The 23,031-nt window shown below is 36.8% G+C and overlaps 1 protein-coding gene across 1 annotated transcript in view; it reads right to left on the reverse strand.

Moving 5' to 3' along the window:
- Positions 1 to 11,387: 11,387 nt before the first annotated feature.
- The window catches only part of CDH7 (cadherin 7), a 124,206-nt gene continuing 112,562 nt past the window's right edge, over positions 11,388 to 23,031 (reverse strand). Inside the window, exon 12 of the mRNA XM_079942346.1 lies at positions 11,388 to 13,549. Coding sequence (XP_079798472.1) covers positions 13,056 to 13,549 — 494 coding nt within the window. The 3' untranslated portion in view covers positions 11,388 to 13,055. The remainder of the gene's footprint in view (positions 13,550 to 23,031) is intronic.

Raw genomic sequence — 23,031 nt, forward strand, 5'->3', positions numbered from 1 at the left:
TCTCACACTCTTCGTAACAAAACTAAAGCCTAATTAAGATGAGAGAGTCTGATTATGAAGTGAGTTTCAACTCTCTTCTTATCCTTCCAAACTAGAACGCCATTTTTTTGAATGTTTTCTCTTTCATCTCTACCACTTACTTCACATGTTTCCTTTTGGATAAGTTACAGTTATTCAGGGCTTCAATTTTGCTTCATTAAATAAAAGGTATAACATTGCCTTTCTTGGGTAATTCACAGGTTTGTAAGAAACTTGAAATCACATATTGTGTTGGATTGTTCTGAAACGTAAAATGACATATCTATGGAACATTTTTATTAAGATAATTTTACATAAGAATCGGTCACTCAGAAAAAAAAATCAAACTTGAATCACAGTAGGATTCATTTTCTGTACCAAGTTGTCAGAAGCCAAGTTGGCACTGACAGTCACAGTTGAGAATGAAGGCTATAGAAGTAGCCATTGTAGGGTCTCTCAGGTCTTTGGAGTTATCAGGATTTTGGGAATTTATTTTCTTCTATAATAACTTAATCTGCAACGTTTCTTAACTTTTTTAACACAACAAAGCACACATCAAGAAAACGTGGCAACAAAGTGAGCACTTACCACTGCCTGGTTTCTTGACTTGATTCATATTCATTGTGCACTTTGTACACACATATATACCAGCATCCTTCTGAAATAGTTCTTTATTTCCTATATCAGCTGAAAAAAAATCTCAAATCCTTAATACTCTAGGAGATTGCCTGCCTGAAATGGAGTGCTTGAGCTGAACAAAAACCATCTCTTCAGGTTCTGACATACATTCAAACCTCCAGTTTGTACTTAATGTCTCATTTCCAAGGCTAAGTGGAACTGGATTTTCAGGATCGATTTTGTGGTCAATCAAATTAGCCTTTTTGAAACTCATTTATATCTGTTTATTCAAGTCACTCATATAAGCAGAAACATTGCAGAAAAAATGGATTATTTTTAACATAATTATAATAGAACCTCAAAAATAGGCACTAATGGGCTTCCCTGGTGGCACAGTGGTTGAGAGTCTGCCTGTCGATGCAGGGGACACGGGTTCGTGCCCCGGTCCGGGAAGATCCCACATGCCACAGAGCGGCTAGGCCCGTGAGCCATGGCAGCTGAGCCTGCACGTCCGGAGCCTGTGCTCCGCAACGGGAGAGGCCACAACAGTAAGAGGCCCACGTACTGCAAAAAAAAAAAAAAAAAAAAAAAAAAAAAAAAAAAAAAATAGGCACTGATAGTTTCATTGAATTGTATTTTACTTAAGTGAATTTCTCATGTCTCTAAATTTTGAGAAAGAAATTCTGAAATCTATGGTAGAGAACAGCTTTACAAATGTGCAGTATTTTCCAACATGCCCACATAATTTAATTGTAGATGTTGGATCTGATAGTCATAATTATCTTAAAAAATAAAAACAAAATGTTAAAAGCCATTAGCTTCACTTTTACATTTAGCTTCAAATTGTGTGTGTGTGTAATGTGCATGAGTGTATGCTCAGTATATATAATGCTCAATATATGTAATATATGCAATTTGAAGTCTAATATATATTAAACTTATATAGTGAGTTCTTTTTCCTTTTTTTTGCCTTTAAAATTATTACAGGTAAAATGCAATTGCTATACAGTTATCTGATCTGTTTTAAAAAGTTGATTACTTTTGAAGTATTGGTCATATTTAACATGCTATATACATACTCCAGATCTGGATAAACAAAAAACATAGTGTTCATAAAAAAATACAGCATGTAGCAGTAAGGTAGTGAATCATATAATTTTTCCTGCTTATAAAAATATAAGCCATTAGCAGCATAATTTCATTAATTAATGCAGTGAAAAGGTAAGAGTTACTTTTGTGATTGTATGTTGTATCAACATTCTCAGTAGTTACATAGCTACTGATGTATTTATTTATAATGCTTGCTCATATGTGCTTTGAATGACCAGACAACCAATAGCTAAAGTTGAGGTATTCATTTTATGAGTAGACTATCACTGACAAATCAGTAGTAGTTGTGCATATTATTCTTTAATCTCTGATGGCTTCTTATAAAAAGCTAAGCTAAGCTACTGGAAGATACTGAAAATGCTTTCGAGTGATGAAAACAAGAGTACAGGATGGTTTTCATGTTAAGTAAATGTTATACTCTAATTCTTTGAAGTGTATAAATGGTTAATTACACATATGCCTGTCACGACTGAGAAAATTATGGAATTCTCTAGAACCTCGCTTTATTTCTTCTGGATGTCTGGAAGGTCACCTAACCTACATTCATTGTTTCATTGTTGTCTTTGAATAACCTTCTCTCTTCCTGTGTATCTGTGATCTGTAATGAGGCTGGGATCATGTGAAGTCATTCATCTTCCACTTAGTCTTCCTTGTGAGTGGCAAAGAATTGTGATTTGTATTCCCTTGCCCATGCTGATATCCTTAATTCTTATTAATGACGGAATTAGTTTGATTTGGATCCCAACCTTTAAAGGCCTTATAAAATAACTGTTTTTGAGCAGTGGCTTCCATTAATCATACCAATTGTCTCTTTTCCCAACTTAGAATACTAATTGCATGCTTTTTCCCTTAATGCATATTTCCCAAAACAGAAATTATCCATGTTTACCAGATAACAATAAATATAATCAACCTTATTATATAATTTCCATAATAAAGCCTTACATTTTTACAGTGTTTTACAGTTTACACAGCATTTTCACTTAATCATCTCACAAGCCTCTGAAACAGACAGGATAGTAATTAACTCAATTTTAATCATGAAGATATAAAGGCTCAGGGAATTAGAATGGCATCCAGGGCACAGCAAAAATGTGCTGTAACTGGCTTCTGACCCAGATTTTATAACCACAGACTAGGGGTGCTTCCTCATACACCAGTGACACTCAAAAAGCCAAAGTCTGGTGACATTGCACAATAAGCAATTCACACTCCATATTCTGTGCTAACATGAGACGGCATCTGTGCAATTAAAAAAACAGAGGGGGTGGAGTCAAGATGGCGGACTAGGAGGATGGGGAATTTGCGTCTCCTCACAACTAGGGCACCTACCAGGCACCGCTGGGGGACCACAGACACCTAAGGGGGACGGGAGGAACCCCCAGCGACCGGGTAGGATGTGGGGCGTGGGGGGAGTGAGTGGGGAGAAGTGGAGGTGGGAGGGGACTGGTGCCCCTGAGGGGCGGCTGGGGGAGGGGAGGAATTCCTACACCCAGCGGGACCCACCCACGGTTAGGGGTCCAGCAGGGACGGGGGAGACCCCAGGGGAGACGGTAGGGGTGGGGCGTGAAGGAACAGAAGGGAACGGGGCCAGTGCTTTCCCTGTCCACTAAGGCACCCAGAAGCCTGTTGGGCTCCCGGGGGCCTAATCCTCTGCCCTCAGAGTCTCCCTCCTGCTGCGCAGAGCCCAAGCCCCGCCCCTACACCCCCACCCAGGGCCTGACCTCTACACTCAGAGACCCCCTCTGAGATGCCCGGATAAGTGAGTTGGAAGACAAAATGGTGGAAATAACTGCCAGGGAGCAGAATAAAGAAAAAGAATGAAAAGAACTGAGGACAATCTGAGAACCTGTGGGACAACGTTAAAAGCACCAACATTCAAATTATAGGGGTCCCAGAAGAAGAAGAGAAAAAGAAAGGGTCTGAGAAAATATTTGAAGAGATTATAGTCGAAAACTTCCCTAACATGGGAAAGGAAATAGTCAGTCAAGTCTAGGAAGCACAGAGAGTCCCATACAGGATAAATCCAAGGAGAAACACACTGAGACACATATTAATCAAACTGTCAAAAATTAAATATAAAGAAAAAATATTAAAAGCAGCAAGGGAAAAACAACAAATAACATATAAGGGAATCCCCATAAGGTTAACAGCTGCTCTTTCAGCAAAAACTCTGCAAGCCAGAAAGGAGTGGCAGGACATATTTAAAGTGATGAAAAGGAAAAACCTACAATGAAGATTACTCTACCCAGCAAGGAACTCATTCAGATTCCATGGAGAAATTAAAATCTTTACAGATAAGCAAAACTAAAGAGAACTCTAAAGCACGACCAAACCAGTGTACAACTAAAGCACCACCAAACCAGCTTCACAGCAACTGCTAAAGGAACTTCTCTAGGCAGGGAACACAAGAGAAGGAAAAGACCTACAATAACAAACCCAAAACAATTAAGAAAATGGTAATAGGAACATACATATTGATAATTACCTAAAATGTAAATGGATTAAATGCTCCAACCAAAAGACATAGACTGGCTGAATGGATACAAAAAAAAGACCCATACATATGCTGTCTACAAGAGACCAACGTCAAACCCAGGGACACATACAGACTGAAAGTGAGGGGTTGGAAAAAGATATTCCATGGAAATGGAAATCAAAAAAAGTTGGAGTAGCAATTCTCATATCAGACAAAATAGACTTTAAAATAAAGACTATTACAAGAGACAAAGAAGGACACTATGTAATGATCAAGGGATCAATCCAAGAAGAATATATAACAATTGTAAATATTTATGCACCCAACATCGGAGCACCTCAATACATAAGGCAAATGCTAACAGCCATAAAAGGGGAAATCGACAGTAACACAATAATAGTAGGGGACTTTAACACCCCACTTTCACCAATGGACAGATCATCCAAAATGAAAATAAATAAGGAAACACAAGCTTTAAACGGCACATTAAACAAGATGGACTTAATTGACATTTATAGGGCATTCCATCCAAAAACAACAGAATACACTTTCTTCTCAAGTGCTCATGGAACATTCTCCAGGATAGACCATATCTTGGGTCACAAATCAAACCTTGGTAAATTTAAGAAAATTGAAATCATATCAAGTATCATTTCTGACAGCAATGCTATGAGACTATATATCAATTACAGGAAACCTGTAAAAAAAAAAATACAAACACATGGAGGCTAAACCATACACTATTAAATAACCAAGAGATCACTGAAGAAATCAAAGAGGAAATCAAAAAATACCTAGAAACAAATGACAATGAAAACAGGATGACCCAAAACCTGGGGGATGCAGCAAAAGCAGTTCTAAGAGGGAAGTTTATAGCAATACAACCCTACCTTAAGAAACAAGAAATATCTCAAATAAACAACCTAACCTTACACCTAAAAGCAATTAGAGAAAGAAGAACAAAAAACCCCAAAATTAGCAGAAGGAAATAAATCATAAAATCAGATCAGAAATAAATGAAAAAGAAAGAAACAGTAGCAAAGATAAAGAAAACTAAAAGCTTGTTCTTTGAGAAGATAAACAAAATTGATAAACCACCAGCCAGACCCATCAAGAAAAAAAGGGAGAAGACTCAAATCAACAGAATTAGAAATGAAAAAGGAGAGGTAAAAACTGACACTGCAGAAATAAAAACGATCATGAGAGATTACTACAGGAAACTATATGCCGATAAATTGGACAACCTGGAAGAAATGGACAAATTCTTAGAAAAGTACAACCTTCCAAGACTGAACCAGGAAGAAATAGAAAATATAAACAGACCAATCACAAGCACTGAAGTTGAAACTGTGATTAAAAATCTTCCAGCAAACAAAAGCCCAGGACCAGATGGCTTCACAGGTGAATTCTATCGAACATTTAGAGAAGAGCTAACACCTCTCCTTCTCAAACTCCTCCAAAATACAGCAGAGGGAGGAATACTCCCAAACTCATTCTACTAGGCCACCATCACCCTGATACCAAAACCAGACAAAGATGTCACAAGAAAAAAACTTCAGGCCAATATCTCTGATGAACATAGATGCAAAAATCCTCAACAAAATACTAGCAAACAGAAACCAACAGCACATTAAAAGGATCATACAACATAATCAAGTGGGGTTTATCCCAGGAATTCAAGGATTCTTCAATACACGGAAATCAATCAATGTGATACACCATATTAACAAATTGAAGGATAAAAACCATATGATCATCTCAATAGATTCAGAAAAAGTTTTTGACAAAACACCCATTTATGATAAAAACTCTCCAGAAAGTAGGCATAGAGGGAACCTACCTCAACATAATAAAAGCCATATATGACAAACCCACAGCCAATATTGTTCTCAATGGTGAAAAACTGAAAACATTTCCTCTAAGATCAGGAAAAAGACAAGGCTGCCCACTCTCACCAGTATTATTCAACATGGTTTTGGAAGTTTTAGCTGCCGAAGTCAGAGATGAAAAAGAAAGAAAAGGAATCCAAATCGGAAAAGAAGTAAAATTGTCACTGTTTGCAGATGACATGATGCTATACATAGAGAATCCTAAAGATACTACCAAAAACTACTAGAGCTAATCAATGAATTTGGTAGAGTAGCAGGATACAAAATTAATGCACAGAAATCTCTTGCATTCTTATACACTAATGATGAAAAATCTGAAAGAGAAATTAAGAACCACTTCCATTTACCATTGCAACAAAAAGAATAAAATACCTAGGAATAAACCTACCCAAGGAGACAAAAGACCTGTATGCAGAAAACTATAAGACACTGATGAAAGAAATTAAAGATAACACAAACAGATGGAGAGACATACTATGTTCTTGGATTGGAAGAATCAACATTGTGAAAATGACTCTACTACCCAAAGCAATCTACATATTCAATGCAATCCCTATCAAACTACGAAGGGCATTTTTCACAGAACTAGAAACAAAAATTTCACAATTTGTATGGAAATACAAAAGTCCCCGAATAGCTAAAACAATCTTGAGGAAGAAAAACGGAGCTGGTGGAATCAGGCTCCCAGACTTTGGACTATACTACAAAGCTACAATGATCACGGCAGTATGGTACTGGCACAAAAACAGAAATATAGATCAATGGAACAGGATAGAAAGCCCAGAGAGAAACCCACACACATATGGTCACCTTATCTTTGATAAAGGAGGCAAGAATATACAAAGGAGAAAAGACAGCCTCTTCAGTAAGTGGTGCTGGGAAAACTGGACAGCTACATGTAAAAGAATGAAATTAGAACACTTCCTAACACCATACACAAAGATAAACTCAAAGTGGATTAAAGACCTAAACGTAAGGCCAGACAGTATCAAACTCTTAGAGGAAAACACAGGCAGAACACTGTATGACATAAATCACAGCAAGATCCTTTTTGACCCACCTCCTAGAGAAATGGAAATGAAAATAAAAATAAACAAATGGGACCTAATGAAACTTCAAAGCTTTTGCACAGCAAAGGAAACCATAAAGAAGACGAAAAGACAACCCTCAGAATGGCAGAAAATATTTGCAAACGAAGCAACTGACAAAAGATTAATCTCCAAAATATACAAGCAGCTCATGCAGCTCAATATAAAAAAAAAACCCAATCCAAAAATGGGCAGAAGACCTAAATAGACATTTCTCCAAAGAAGATATACAGATGGCCAACAAACACATGAAAGGATGCTCAACATCACTAATCATTAGAGAAATGCAAGTCAAAACTACAATGAGGTATCACCTCACACCAGTCAGAATGGCCATCATCAAAAAACCTACAAACAATAAATTCTGGAGAGGGTGTGGAGAAAAGGGAACCTTCTTGCACTTGGTCTGTTGGTGGGAATGTTAATTGTTATAGCCACTATGGAGAACAGTATGGAGGTTCCTTAAAAACTAAAACTAGAACTACCATATGACCCTGCAGTCCCACTACTAGGCATATACCCTGAGGAAACCAGAATTTAAAAAGAGTCATGTACCACAGTGTTCATTGCAGCTCTATTTACAATAGCCAGGACATGGAGGCTACCTAAGTGTCCATTGACAAATGAATGGATAAAGATGTGGCACATATATACAATGGAATATTACTCAGCCATAAAAAGAAACAAAATTCAGTTATTTGTAGTGAGGTGGATGGACCTAGAGTCTGTCATACAGAGTGAAGTAAGTCAAAGAAAAACAAATACTGTATACTAACATATATATGGAATCTAAAAAAAAAAAAATGTTTCTGAAGAACCTAGGGGCAGGCCAGATATAAAGACGCAGATGTAGAGAATGGACTTGAGGGCACGGGGAGGGGTAAGGGTAAGATGGAACGAAGTAAGAGAGTAGCATTGACATATATACATTACCAAATGTAAAATAGCTAGTGAGAAGCAGCTGCATGGCACAGGGAGATCAGCTTGGTGCTTTGTGACCACCTAGAGAGGTGGGATAAGGAGGGTATGAGGGAGACGCAGGAGGGAGGGGATATGGGGATATACATATGCATATAGCTGATTCACTTTGTTATACAGCAGAAAGTAACACAACACTGGAAAGCAATTATACTCCAATAAAGATGTTAAAAAAAAAAATGAGGCAGTTATGCACATAGCTCAGCTAAATGCTTTCCCCTTAGCACCCCAATCCTTTTCCTAATTTAGATTCTTAAAGCAAAGAAAATATTGCTCCCTTCAGTTTATCACACTTTCTAGTCTTATCGCCTAAAAGGCACTTGCCAAATAACAATAATACATTGGAATTAACAAGATAATATTAGACTACTTTTTTAAGGTCGCTTCAGACATACTTTCCAATGTGCCCCCTTGTCACACACACACAGGCACCTGTTCTTTTCAGTTAAATTCTGAGCCTGTACAAGTTAGCATAACAATGAAAAAGTGTCAGAATATCATTCACACTGGCTGTCTTGTTTTTGCTTGAAAAATTACTCCTGGAATTATACTTTACAGTGCCTGCCAAATCACAGCCTCAAATACCTTCCGTTTTTAAGGGCTAATCCCACTCCTCTGAAACCATTTCAATTACACTCAAAACGTAAACGCTCTTACTCCTTTCTTGCTCTTTTGATTATGACGATGATGTGTCAGCTAACATTACTGCGTTAGCTTTTCTTGCCAAATTTGCATACACCGTGGCATATACACGCAATATATATTAATAATTTAAAAATAACTGACTCTGTATTTAAGATCAAATAAACTATATAGACCAACAAAGTGAATTTCCTTATCTATTAACTGTCATATATATTCTATGTGCCCCCAGCCATCACTGACCAGAAAGAGTTAAGTTGAAGCTTGCTTTTAATCAACTTTAATTAGATCAACTGTAAATAAACCTTCAAATAGTGACTTAGAAACAATTAGGGTAACTAAAACAGTTTGTAAGTCAATAGATGTCAAAATAACATGGGAAATATTATGATTAATATTCATAAGTAGTGCTTAACATCTTTAAAATATTTAAACAAGGTGCTTTTTGCCTCTTGCAATATATCTAACTTTATTTTAAGCTCTTCTAGATTTTATATTTGAATATAATGCTAACAGTCTGTTTGCATGTAAATTTCTTTGGGCCTGTGGGCCGTACCACAAATACCACTCCTCCCTTGTATAACTACACCGTTTACATGAGAATTGCCAAAGACTGCTCATCATCCAGTGTAGTAAATGTAATTGTGCAAGAAGTTAAAGTAATTTAAAACATTCTCAGAGGGCAGAGTGAAAAGGCAGCTATCATTACCTAAACATTATTATTTCTTATCTGTGTCTAGTAGTTATCTAACCGCAACTGCAGTCAGCCTCAGCTGTGCTTCCTGTCAAGGGAAGAAGTTGACCAGCTTCATCTAGGCCATTGCTTGTACAAAGATCTACTCATGGCCTCCACATAGCATCTTTTCCTCTTGTCTGCTTCCTAATTTTGGTGTGCAGCTGACTTTGGAATATCGCTTTAACATAGAGATTGTTTTGTGAATCCAGAATTATAATTTAGGCTTGATCTGCAGAAGTCCACTTTCTTTTAAGATTTAGTTTTCATATTCTTTATGCTGACTTAAAATTATGCAAGGATAACAGTCCAGAATAGAGGTCTGGGCCTATTTCCTTGACCTGGACAGTAACAAGTGAAATGCACATATTTTTTTAAGAAATTAAATTGTCCAAAAATGCATTACTTAATGTATACCTTGAGTTTCCAGTGGTGCTCCCATAGGGACAAACGGAAAATATGTAAATTTACTGACTTCCCAAACTGTTGTCTGCACTGGGAATTATTAAGCCATTGCTTTCCATAACGAAGTGGGTCCCCTCCCTTTCTCCCTGTAGCTCCAAGGATCTGATACCAGGAGATCACTACCACATGAGTCTATGTTTAGTAGTAGTATAGGACGTAAATTCCTTTCATGTTATCATTATTTGATATTCTGTTCACTCATAGTATATTTACAACCATCAGGTTTCCTTTTATAAGTAAGCAGCAAAGTGTTGGTAAACATTTCACAACTAGTTCTACGGGGTGGGGGGAACGTAGTGTTTGGTGATTTCCATGGTGGTCTAAATATTACCACCAAGGCTGACCTACCGAAATATCACTAGAAGCAGAGGTGGAAAGACATATGCATAATTGGTGCTTAGGAGTTGGTTTGAGCTGGCCCCAGTCCACCACTGAATTTTAGTGACTAGATAATAGGTATTTATTTAAATGCTTTTGGAGGACCTTGTAACAAGCTTTAACATTGATTTTTGTTGATCAACTGTTCTAGTCTCTGGGTTTACAGCAGAGCCTATCTCTCAGGTATCATGTCAGATAAACATATACAGCCTTAGATTTCAAAAGGGAAAAAGAAAACTAAAATAACATTCACCACCATTACAAATAAGCTTAGCTAGAGTACTTCATATAAATTCCATCTCTATTAGGGACATTCTTCCAGCCATCTCAAGATTTCTTTTAAATACCATTGAATCAAGTTCAATATTGTATTGTTATCATTTTCCACACATAAAATAGCAGTTGAATATATGCAAGAATTTCAAATCTTTATTTAAATCTGAATCTTTTTTCCCCAATCTATTACTGGCAAAAACGAAATTAAAAAAAAAAAAATATATATATATATATATATATATATATATAAAATATATTTAAAAGGAAAGCAAGGTGAATGATGTGATGTTCCTTTTCTAAAATACATTCAAACTTATATTTATGCAACAATCAGCAGTTTTGATATCATAATCTAAAAGTACTATTTTATCTTCTTGCAGACAAGAAGGGGATTATTAAAAAACTATTCTCATTAGCTTGCTGATGTAACACCTATATAATTCCTGCACCACACTCTGATTTTATGAAATTGGCTAAGTGTACTATGCTTTACTTTTTTAATTTGAAAAACTTACACATGTGACTAAAAGTCATGAACAGTATCATTTACCATTATAAAATTGATTTTTCATATGTATATTAATACAGCAAGAAGCATCTAGTCATGAAACAATGTCTATAAAACTTTATTCAAATGAAAGGACTGTTTGCAGATAACCATACTGATTGAACTATTTATTTTGATGGAGCTGAAGGCCACTTTCACATACTTCATTTCTAAAGATGGGCTGCAATTTTACAGAATCCTACAGTTTCTCCTCATGTAATCAAAAGATTGATATTCTTGTTCCAGTGTTCGTCTTTCAGAAAGAAGCACTTTTAGAAACACAGTTTCCTATACAGCGTCCACTATCTGTAGATTTATTAGGAACCCAACAATAAACCCTTTTTTAAAAGGAGAAAAGAAAGAAAAAACTAAATTCATTCTTATGTGAATATATTCACATTAAACTAGTATTAATCTAGAAAATAATGTTAGGTAGAAATATTATTTTAGTCATAAAATTCTTCTTTCTCAAACACATGTGATCACTTAATTTTTCTCCTCACTTTGGCACATCTAAACAGGTATAGAAAGTATACAGTGCTTGGTTAATTCTTGAGGAATATATTTGCATCAGAATTTAATGGTGGGTTTTGAAATTTATAACATTACATTGTTTAAGATATATTCAAAAAATCTGTCCTTTACTCAATATTTTTACAGCAATAGAGGGTGAGGGGAAAACATTCTTGAAAGTCTTTGGAGCATATAGAATTTGTGACCTTGAAAAATCAGTCTTGCATCAAAGAAAATCTCAATTCTCTCTGCAATCTTCCTTCTATAGTACAAATACTTTCTTTCAATGTTTTGTAAATTTTAATGGCTCAGACAAACAACTTATACGTCCTTGTAGCTGTGTTCCTCTCTGAGACGTGAACAGCAACAGGCCTCAATTGCTCTACTATTTTTTTTTTTTTTTTTCCATTTCCATGCTCATTTCCTCCATGTAGCTCAGACTGGAGAAAAATCAGCATGTTCTGATGAGCTTAATATTCTGAGGCAGGAAGATGGACCTGAACTGAGTGGAGATTGGAGGTCCAAAATAAATATAACACCATGTGTCAAATAAAAAAGAAAACATAGTCTCCTGTACAAATCAGAAGAGATAATAAAAAAATCAACGAATAGACAGCAACTTTTCTTCATACCTACACAAGCATCTCAAAACGACTGCCAACTTTAAGAATGATTTACCTTTTGCTTATTTGGAACATTTCAGAATTTATTTGCTAAACAATGGTTTATGTTGCCTTAAAACAAATTTTATTGGCTTGTATTGGAGGATTGGGGAGGATTTTCTAAGAATATTTATATTGCTAAATAAAATGTATTTGCTAACTGACAGCAATAAAATTCTGCTGGATGCTCTAATCTAGCAAGCTGAAAGCATCACTGTAAATTAAATTTGTCCCAAGTTTTGATATGCAAGAAGTTCCAGGACTTTTCAATCCTGGCATATCATGTTTTATTCCCCTCCCTGCCAGTACCGTGAAGGTATGTACAGGACACCCTGGCAACACTGACAACACAGGGCACTACTTACAGAGGTTAGGTGCCTTTGCAGGTATCTGAGAGTTGCTATCTATTCACAAACCACTGAGCATTTCTTTTTATCAAAAAGCCTTCAAATGCTCAGTCTGTGGTCAGTGCAGTCCCTTGGATAAGTCTAATGAAGATATGCTTCACCAAGGCAGAACCCTAAACGGTTAAAAATGGAGAGATATTTACAACCATTTCCTCTAGCAAGTGGAGTTCTTGTTTTCTGTATGTAGTGGTGTTTTGTTTTGTTTTTTGCTTTTACTTTTTCTTCAGTACATTTCAAACTAACGTTCCAGGGCTATGAGTACAGACTCTCCGGGCCAGTTCCGTACATGTCTGCGAGTCGTTTAAAACGCGGTCCCCAGTCACTAAGGTAGTCGTAATTCTGATCAGAGTTTGAGCTGATGGAATCTAGCGAGCTGAGCGATTCAGCCACCGAGCCATTTCCTTCGAAGGCGTATGTCTGCAAGGAATCGTAAGGCGGGGCGCAGGGGTCAATGTCGGCTTCCTTCAGTCTTTCCCAAATAAATTCCCGGAAAATGACATTATCTGGGATGCTTTTAAAAGTCGGTCGACTCAAGAACTGAATTTCTGGAGTCACATCTCTCCGGGTCTTGGTGTCTCTGAGGACGTTGAGGTTTCTGAGCGCGGCCATGTCAAAGGCTTCTGTGTCTTCCTCCCCCCCACCCTCGTCATCGTATCTAACGATGTTTTCTCTGATATCTCTCTCTTCGTCGAAAATAAGGGGCTCTTTTTTCCTTCTTCTCATAGTGACGATCAGGAGGATCAACACTGAAACAAGGAGACAGCAAAGGGAAAGTTTCAGTAAACTCGCCGGCCGCTCCCTCCCCCTGGCGAAATTACGCCTCTGATGTTGATTTCAGATTTTTCTGCCCTTTAAAGGGAAATGAATGGGCCGCCTACTTCCATGGGAATTCACAGCAGTAAATGTGCTAAACTTGCTAAAGCGCCTTTAAAATAGAACACTTTTTATACATCAAGAAACCCTTTTCCACACCTGTTCAGAATTGATGTCTCCCTCTTGAACGTAACCCCCAAAGCATTTGACAGAGCAAATGGAAGGGCCAGGGGAGGATAAATAATTTCAAAGCCATGAAACACCAAGGGATTTTGTTTTTGAACTCCTTAATTGCGGGAAAGGCAAAGTGACATTCATAAATGTTTGGGGGTCTAATTTAACAACTGCAATTTCAGAAGGAAATGGATTATAGCATTTGGCTGGGTTCTTTGGAGAAATGCCTAGTACTTGTCTATGAAACTGAGCTGTTAAATAAAATCCAGCATGTTCAGACCATATACAAACATTAAAACCTTCTTTATAATAGAGTCCCACTTTCAGTATGAAACACTGAACTTGGTTTTTATGTATTATACCTAGAGAGAGAGTACAGGTTGTGAGATTTTAGCAGTAGCCAAAGTCTGATTGAAGAAATCAATCATCCCTTTAACATTAGGAATTTTCTTTCCTTTATCAAAATTAATAAATGATAAAGCACATTTGCACTGGAAAGCAGAGAACAACTACACTGGCTACTCTAAACAAACTGAATATACTTTTGTGCCTTTTAATAAGGACAGCTGTCCCTCTGTATCTGCAGGTTCCACATCCAAAGATTCAAGCAACCCCGGGCTGAAACTATTTTCTTTTTTTAATTCCAGGAAGTTTCAAAAAGCAAAACTTGGATTTGCTTTACATAGGCTACTATTTTATATAACATTTACATTGAATTTACAACTATTTATATAGCATTTACATTGTACTGGGTATTATAAGTAACCTAGAGATGATTTAAAACATAGGGGAGGATGTGCATAGGTTATATGCAAATATTATGCCACTTTTATACAAAGGACTTGAGCGTCCTTGGAGTTTGGTATATCGGAGTTCCTGGAACCAGTTCCCTACAGATAGAGCTGGGTGACTGTACACTAATAAGAAGGTGACTACTCTGCTCTGACTATGAGTGACTGAATGCTTGCCAAACTGGGAACACATTAGATTTCATGGCCTGTTGAATCAAGTTAAAATGAAGTAGAAAGTATTCTTGAATTTTGGAATTCAAAAATGTATGTTAGTGAATTATCTTTAATGATCTGTCTACAAGTAAGTTATCTTCTTAATAATTTTTAATCACAATATTTTTTTTCCTGCAAGGTCTAGGAGGCCCAAAATATACGGTAAGTGGATTATGGTTTGGGGTACGTTACTCTCAGCATAGTTTTAAAAAGGACTTTGAAATATTTATATTTAAAATACCTTTTAAGGTATTTCTCTGGCATTAAGAATTTGAGAATAAAAACATCAAACTAAGACATCAAGGTAATTCAGAGTAATTAAATGTAACGACTAGGGGTGAAGCATATTTCAGCCTTCAACTCAGTCTGCTTTAAAAAAACCAAAACTCTAAGGATTTATTTAACCAAAATGATTTTATTATCAATGAAAAGTATATGCTTTCTTAAGTATGTGTCTATTTGTTCTCTATCATCAACAGGAATATGACTGACAAAGATTTTTATGGGAGATCTTTGGAAATAGTGGGAAATCAATTGTTTACTGGGGCACTTTTTTATTTCCTTTCCTATTTGACTCTGGCCTATTGCTCCCCCATAAGCTTTATCCACAGCCTACAATTTAGAAACTGAGATACATTTCTGAACTTTCTGGCCACCTTCTCATGTTGCTATGGCACATAAGTGCTTAATTCTCTTTTCTTGATATTATTTACTACATTTAAATGTTATCAACTGGCTTCATCAGAGTAGGAAACGTAGTTCAAAAGCCAATGCTTTTGAAATGAATGAAATACCATTCATTTCCTGTCTGTTCCCATAAATATTCTGCCATGCGTCTGCCCTCCCTGCTAAGTGTATTCCCAACCCTGTCCCTTTTGGTCTTCTGAAAATTAGCATTTCTACCACCCCTAAAGCCTTTTAGTTTTCAAGCTCCGTGCTAGAACGTTACAACAAAGACACGTTTACAAGATTAATGTGTTTCTGTTCTAACATTCTGGTATTTAACTTCGCTGTCAAGAAGACCTTGGATAAAAGTCCAGTCTTTCCAAGTATTACCTGTGTGATCTTGGGCAAATAACTTGAACTGCACGTAGCCATATGTGACAATTATAGCCAAGTTCAGGGCTCACAGGGTGGAAAAGAGATTGGGGAGTAATGTCGGTAGAAGTAAACAGAATGCCAGGCACTTGCCAGTGTGCAACAGAGATGTTTTCATTGTTATCCTCCGACCCACCAAGAATGTTAACTCAAAATTCTGTGAACACAGCAAGTGAAGACACTGTGTTTCTCCTTTGACCAAGGAAAAACAATGAACGGAGTTAGATAACAAGCAAAGTAGAAGGTGTATGAAGTATGCATCAGGGCTTGTGCACTAAAGATTAAACTGGAGAGAGAGAGAAGGCAGTAAGGTGGAAAATGATGGTCTGTACACAGGACGTATCATGTGACCCTCACAGCCGTTCTCTGGGGTAGGTAATTTCCCATTCAGTGGTTGTCTCAGACATGTGAAACAATCTGTCTGTGGTCAGTGTATTGATAGTAACTCGGGGTGAGGTGTGCTCCTGTCTTCAAAGCTTTTGCACTTTCTATCACACTGTGGGCTTAGACCTTCCACAGAAGGTAACTGAGATACAAGCCAAGAACTCAGGTGACAATTGCTAGCTTGGAGGAAGACACATCAGGAAATCTGAATAAAAGAATTTTAGATTTATATACTTTAGTTTATGAAACTTTTTACATAGTCTCCCAGAAATAAGTGATTGCAACAGAAAGGTGGACCAAGAAAGACTTCTCGTTAAGAAATCAAACCGAGTAAGACATGGAATGGAGAGGTAGCAGGGAGAATCGTGATGGGTGGGCAGGTGGAGGTAGGTGAAGATGAGAAATCTGTTACACATATTGGAGGGCAAAACTGAGGGGGAGCAAATGTCCAATTGAGTACAAAAATCGGATGGAAGAAGTGAATGGGCACAAGAGTAATGAGGGTATGAAGAAGAGAAGAATTATGTAAGAATTAGATGCCCTTTTCATTTAAGTCAGTGTCTAAGAATGCAAAACATTTCCAAGTTCTCAATTTTCTTTCCTTCTTATAATTACAATGGATCTTGTCATAGATATCTATATCTCACAATTATTACATTCTATTATAAGTGTATTTTCACGCCACCAATAATACAGTTGCCTTTTGACCCTCAATTATAGTGTTTAGTAAAAGTGAAATGTGAGAACCCAGGGGTGCGTCAGCCCATGGGTCCAATGCCCTTTAAGCATATTAATATCTTACGGAGTTTGTCTTGTTTTCCAATCTTGCCTGAAGCTGAGGAAAAATGTGAAGTGTTTTAGAAGGTTAGACAATTTAACATTTCAGTGACTTGGGAGAATATTAATTTCTAACTGCTTGAGCACGCTATAAAAAATAAATTTTAACCTTTACATGGAACAAGTATTAACTGTTCTTCAGAGGTTATGGAGATAATTGCTGTATTAAAAGGAGTACTTTCTGCCTAAGTAAGCACTAGATTATATATTTTAAGAGGTTTTATCATACATCTTTTCTATCATCTGGACTATACTTCTGAGTGGAGACAGAAGGAAAGGTTTAGGTCTAGTTGAAGTCTAGACATGTACTTGAATCGTGCTGGTTTGTGAATTTATATATCTCTTTCACAATGATGTGCTAACCATTTTATGCATTTGGTATAGTGATATGATGGTGCACATAGCAGTAGACGTGACACATTTCCTCATGGAAGTTACAATTAAATGGGGTGGACAGATATTCATCACACAAGAGAACTGTATGTAAAAGTAGAACAGTGATAATTATTCCTAAAGAGGGAAGTATGATCTTTTAAGGCTATGTATTAGGGGAAACAGGTTAGAGGAGGCCCTAAGGCAGAGTAACCGAAGGCTGAGGGTGGAGATGTGATATGGAAGAATATTCTCGGCACAGTCAACCAGTGAGCAAAGGTGTGAGGCCAACGTGTGGGTGGAGAGCAAAGAAAGAAACAGGAGGGAAGCCAGGAGACACAGGCACCAGCTAGGCCCTGCCGGCCCACGAGCCAACTAGCGTGAAGGAGGGCACAATATGATCAGGTGTATTTTTTGAAAAAAATCATTCTGATTAGACTAAGGAAGTAGGGAAGAGTAGATGTGAGAAAAGAAGTTAGAATGCATAATGTTGACCTAATTTCTGATTTTAGAATTCAGTTTCCTAATATCCAATGCAACATTCTCCAAGCATTCCAGTATGTAGGAAGTAAGTGCTGGGCACTGACAAAATATAACGAGAGGTTCCCTGCATCCAAGTAGCTCACTGTGTAGGCTATATTTACACAGATAAATAGAGTTCAAGTCGTCATGCAGTTCGTTGTAAGAAGGTAGAGACATGCATGGGTGCAAAGCACGCAGACCAGGAGAGCACCAGTCTCCCAAACCCGAGAGAAACAGAACGGAAGATGGAGAAAAATTTAGAAGTTGATACTATAAGTTAGTGAACTCCTTTATTCTAACCTTCACTGTGGTGTGTGTCAGATACATATGCAGACAGTTAACCTGGAACATGCTTTGTACTGAATCTCCTTGGCAGTATTTTAGTCTTATTTTCCTAACCCACTTCCCAGCGGCTAACGGTAGAATTATTTACCCAGAACTAAACAGAATTCTGCAGATATAATCTGATCACCACAAAATGCTGCCAACTTCTAAATGAGGCTACTTACATTAAAGAACAACTTCTTCCATTCATGTATTAACATATTTCAAATACTGAGTCTGGGGTTCATTTTAAACCACTCAGTCATGTATACTACCATCAGGCCAGTTTTCCCCATCCTTAAAAATCTGTAAAAGGTTTTTGTTTTCATTTGCAAGACTATATGTAAACCTGTTAAATATCAGTTTCTTAAGATTAACCCATTGTTTATAGACTTCTTCCAAAAGGTTAGTGCCTGAATTTCATTTAATTCAACAGTATTTTTACTGAGCACAGACCTTCTAAAACTGTAAGCCCCATAAGGGCAGTGATCTTATTCTGCACAGATATATCTAGAGCACAAAAAACAGTATCTGATACTAAGATTGCAATAAATATTTGTTAAATTGACGAAGTACGGGCAAGCTACTATGGAGATATGCAGATAGCTCTTGCCATAAAGTTCAGTATTTTATATAAGAAAAAAATTATTATATAATGCAACTATATAGCATTATAACATACACTAAGAAAATATGTATAGGAAGGTACAGCCAGGATGCTCAGAGAATGCAGACAAGATGACACTAAGTTAAGACCTGAAGGATGAGCCAGCCTTCACCAAGAAACTTATAAACATTCAGAATTTCTCATTAGTCATAAAATACTTGTCTAAATCTTCACTATTCAACATGGTAGCCATGAGCCACAAGCGGTGAACAAGCATTTGAAATGTGGCTATTGCTAGTTAAACTGTGAGTTGAGATGTGCTCTAAGTGTAAAATGTCCATGTGATGTTGAAGACTTAATTTGTTAAGTAAAATATATTAATAATTTTATTGACACATGTTAAAATTACGATAGTTTATACTACATTAAATTAAATATATTATTAGCATTTATTTCACTTTTTTAAAAGTTTTTGCTAATGGGGTTCCTTGAAAAATTTTAATTACATGTGTTTCACACTTGTGAATCACGATGTATTTCTTTTGGACAGTTGATCTAAACAAAAGATTTGGGAATACTAGAAAACTCTTAACTGCATATGGTCTTAAGGTATACTACTCTTATAGTAGGAGATTTTATTGCCAAATGACATATTGAATGGTGAAAATTATTATACTACAATTATTATGTATTTATTAGGTGTAACTGAAAAATGACCTAAATGAAAACTTGCTAGCACAATCAGACTACAAGTTCAGTAATGTTTTATAATTATCCACATCAATGGGCAAGTAAACTTAGCTTTTAAATAACTTCTACTTCCCCCTGCCTGTTTCCTCCTCTCCAAAATGGAAATAATAGTACTTACTTCAAAGAAAATGTCTCACAGTAACTTTACAAAGATTGCGTTTATATTTGTATAGTACTTAAATAGTGCTACACATAGTAAGCACTATGTGATTTTGTTAAAATTTTTGTTTTTCTAAATTTCTGTAATAAATTCTTACACAGTTCAGTTCCTATCTTTGTGGTCTTGCTAAAATTTGAGTCATATAAGTGGTGCACAGAAAGAAACATACATTTTACCATTCGTACACGTGTGATTTTGATAACCCTCAGTTAATTTAGTTAATGTGTTTGGTATCTACTCTCTTCCATTTATTGGGTGGTATAATAATGAATAATAGAGATACCAGGCCTATTCATGAGGGGCTTAAAATACGTAACAAAGGTAGTAAAATAAGCAGTAGAGTGCGATAAGTACTATTCACTGATTCCCCAAAATATTTTTCCTCCTGGGTGCCCTATGCTAGGCCTTGAAAATATAATGGTTTTAAAAAGATATTAAGGTCATTACTCTCAAGGTGCTTTTATATTTGAGCAAGGTAAACATTTACTAATTGTGATATGTGCTACAAAGGAAACACACAGGTTCATGATAAAGACCCATGGGCATGAGGAACACCTAATTTAATCGGTGGGTGAGGACATCCCCTCTTTGAAGGTAATACTGAGCTGGGGCATAAAGAATAGTATGAGACCAACAGGTGAAGGGAAGCAGAAAGAAGGTTTCAGGGACATGGGGGCATGTTTGAATCTCATGGAAAAACAGGCCATGTGGCTCTTCCTACTGGGAGAGTGAAGGCTCAGATAGCCTGATGCCATCAAGAGGTGAGCAGGTGTCAGAATGTGCCTTGCTTTGTGGGCTGTGAGGAACATCTGGATTTCATGTAAGTATATGTGACACTTCTGAAATGCTTCAAGCAAAGAAATTATGTTTTAAAAAGTGAAATGATAGGAAAAATACAGGGGTACTAGTGCATTCGCGCTGTGATCACAGATGGATGTCACTGGAAATGACATCTAAGCAAAAGATTCAAAGGATGAGAGAAGTCAACTTATCATTTTGTCTGGATTTATGTGCTGTGTAATCAGATAGATCCCCAGTAACAGAGGACCAAACTTTGTGCACTTATTTGTAGTCACAAAGAATAAAGATTTGTAATTAATAAAATTCAAGTGTATGCTTGAGATAAACTAGATATCAAATATAGCATTTTTAACTGAAATTTAAACTGAATTTTAAAGTATCCGTAGTCTCAACTGCAATAATTTTTCTCTCTTTAGACTCTAAAAATCATATATTCTTATCTTTTTTTCTTGAGCCCATGTATAACTCCAGGGCTATTAATCTGAAAATATAATCTAAATGCTCTTAACCTGTGCCATATCAATTTTCCAGAAAAATTAGAGAAATAGGCTGGATCTCAAAAGGCCTAAAACTGTAGAATGTTATGGGAAAATTCAGGTCCACTACTTATGGATAAATAACAAAATGTAATGTTCTTCTCTACTACTGAGTACATTTAAACATTCATGGATTCATTCAGTATGCATGTATCATATGCCTTCTCTACTTCACATCCGCATTTTATGAGATGCCATGTATACAATGATGAAATAATGCTTGGTCATTGCCTCCAAAAGCAGGAGTCCACCAGAGGAGATAGACAAAGAGACAAACCAATCAGCCCATGAACGATGCTCTAAGACTGTTTTACACAAGGTGTTATGCAGCCCCTAGGAACAGTACCCAGCTTGGACTCAGAAGCAAAGGAAGTAAGTCTTGACTACAAAAAAAGAGTTACTATTTGTGGATTCTGGGGAGAGGTATTCCAGGAAGAAGGAGCAAAGCATATAAGAGGTAAAACAAAGCAGGATGAGTCTGAGAAAGTGCAACTCTGCAATTTAACTGAAGTACACTGTGAGTGGAGAGAGAAAAGGCTGAACTGGGAGGGAGCATTTAGGTCATAGACAGAACGTGATTCTAGTCTGTAGACAATGGCGAGACACAGAGAAGGTGACTCTAGTCTGTAGACAATGGCAAGACAGAGAAATCTTATTTTAGGCTGGGCACGCTGCAATCACATTTGCTTTTAAAAAGCTTACTCTCTCTGTGGTCCTGGATTGGAGCTGACAGAGACTGGGGAAATTACCATAATTCAGGGGCAGAAAGATGGACAAAATCAGGTGCAACATCAAGGGAGAGAACACAGATTCAAGAACCAAAGTAAAATTAACAGCACTTAGGGACTGATTGGCTATGGAGGATGGAATAGACAGAAGAGTGAAGGCTGACTGATTACACCCAAAAAACACTTAAGTAGGCACTAAATCAAGGTAAGAGATAGGAATGTAGGACGATTGTTCAGTGTATGATAATTTCAGATTTCTCATGTCAGCAGTCCACCAGAACAATGACTGTACCTATCTAGATCTGCTGTTTAAGATCCAAACCAGAGATTTGCAAAACATATGCATATATGAGATACTGTTTTTCATGTCTCAAGACAGGAAGAAGTTTAATCACAACTGAAATTGATCCTTCCTTTTCCCAGAACAAGTATCACAAAATTCCTCTCCATTAAATATGTGAGTTAGAATGATTTCATTTAAGGCTCACGTGAGACAGAAAAACTGACCTAAGTACAATGAATATTTTATGCCCAAAGGCAATTGGTATATTTTGGTTGTAATGAAGCATAATCTCATCTTTAACATACTCCCAACCTTGAGAGAACATGTTTAGAATCGTGTAAGTGGAGGACATTTTAAATTAGACACTCAGAGTTCACCAAAGACGTCCTAAAGTCACTATGTGAGACAAAGATGGAGTTGCCCTATCCACAGATCTATAGGTGCTTCCAGAGACACACAGGTCTTTCAGATTAGAAAATACATAGGGAAAAATACCTTATAAAGGACATCCAGAAGGCAGTCTGGGCTGTGTTTGGGTCCTGGGTCTGACACCTTATAACATTGTACATGTCTCCGCTAATATACAGTTCTCTCATACAAAAAGTAGGAATAGCAATAACAATACTTAATAATACCTGCTTAGGAAATATGAGAATTAAATTAGGCAACACTTGTAAAGCACTTAGTATGAACTTGTTCAGTGTAATTCATTGTTTAGAATAAAAGAAACACATCTGCTATCATAAATTAGCAACTATAGTCTGCCTGTTATTACCACTAGGACTGCTATGTCAAATATGTTCTTTCATTACAGATTACGATGGGGATTTATCTT

The sequence above is a fragment of the Stenella coeruleoalba genome (assembly GCF_951394435.1).
Source record: "Stenella coeruleoalba genome assembly, chromosome: 14".
Lineage (NCBI taxonomy): Eukaryota > Metazoa > Chordata > Mammalia > Artiodactyla > Delphinidae > Stenella > Stenella coeruleoalba.